The sequence below is a fragment of the Sinocyclocheilus grahami genome, unplaced genomic scaffold, assembly GCF_001515645.1.
Source record: "Sinocyclocheilus grahami isolate Dianchi unplaced genomic scaffold, SAMN03320097.WGS_v1.1 scaffold447.1, whole genome shotgun sequence".
Classification (NCBI taxonomy): Eukaryota; Metazoa; Chordata; class Actinopteri; order Cypriniformes; family Cyprinidae; genus Sinocyclocheilus; species Sinocyclocheilus grahami.
In genome coordinates this window covers 332,753-333,974 of record NW_015505626.1, presented here as the reverse complement: position 1 = coordinate 333,974, position 1,222 = coordinate 332,753, and the positions used below count along the sequence as shown (strand labels likewise).

General features: G+C 37.1%; 1 protein-coding gene across 1 annotated transcript in view; it reads left to right on the top strand.

Moving 5' to 3' along the window:
* The window catches only part of LOC107552326 (TBC1 domain family member 9B), a gene marked incomplete at its 3' end in the record, with an annotated part of 30,971 nt that overhangs the window by 27,998 nt on the left and 1,751 nt on the right, over positions 1–1,222 (top strand). Inside the window, exons 20-22 of the mRNA XM_016234187.1 lie at positions 543–593; positions 906–965; positions 1,052–1,149. Coding sequence (XP_016089673.1) covers positions 543–593; positions 906–965; positions 1,052–1,149 — 209 coding nt within the window. The remainder of the gene's footprint in view (positions 1–542; positions 594–905; positions 966–1,051; positions 1,150–1,222) is intronic.

The window sequence follows — 1,222 nt, the reverse complement described above, 5'->3', positions numbered from 1 at the left end:
AAAAAAAAAAAGCAGAACATGGTTACAATAATGCACTTACAATGAGAGTAAACCAGGTCAGGCACTTCAAGGGTTTAAAGTTGGTTCTTGTTTGATAACTATTAAAAAAAAAATGGTAGTATTATGTAGTAAATGTACAGTGCAGTCGTAAAGTTTCATGCTGACTTTAAAAGCCAGTTTTTCTTTTTCTTTTATTTACTGTTGTACTGCTGATAGAGCTTCACTTGTATTGAAACGCAGTATATGAGAGAATATTCAATGTATTCCAAAAAAATGTAATTGTTATTAATACTCTCTTTTAGTTTTATGAATAGTTTATTTTTAATGAACATGTTTGGACTTTTCTGATCTCCCTGCATGTACCTGTGGATGGTTCGGTCCAGGTTTAATGACTGATAACTCATTATTAATCTTCTGCACTCTTATTTTCCTCATTTGTTGTCTACCTTCTCTCTTTTAACTCTAATACTTGCTTTCTCTCATTCTCTTTTTCTTTCTTTCCTTCTCTTGTTCTTTCTGTCTTTCTCATCTGATCACTCTAGATCCTCCCTTCCTGTCTCATCTGGACTTCCTGGCACAGGAAGTGACCTCAGGTTTGTGTCTGTCACGTAGAGTGTTTTCTGTCTCGCTGGTGTTTTTAGGCATCAGATGATGCTGTCAGAACAGATGAGAATTTTTTATATATTTTTTTTCCACTAACCACCTCTGGTTTTGGTGTTTCGCAGTCAGTATCAGTTCACCATCTGTCTCTCACATGATATTATCTTACCTTTGTGGTGCTCTTTTCATTTTTAACCATGGGCGTTGATGTCATGAAAGCTTTCTGGTGGACACTTTTAAATGGTTAATGGCTAAATGTCATTATGATGTTAGCGTTTATTAATTCAGCATTAATATCATAACAGGTGAGGAGCTGAAGGAGGCAGGAGACGCATCAGCGGCCGGAGACACGGATGAGAGAAAAGGTGATAATACTCGCCAATTGATGACTCTATTAAGGAATCCGTTTTAATCTGGTTGTTGTTTTAATGGTAGTGTCTTGTGTTTTTAGAGGAGAAGCCGAAGGACTATAAGTATTATCTGAGAATGTGGGCCAAAGAAAAAGAGCCAAAGAAAGAGAGTATCAAAGATCTGCCTCGGATGAATCAGGTGACCGGTATTCACTGATCTCGCTCTCAATTGTTGGGAGAGAAATTCAGGCCACTGTATGTTCACATTGCAA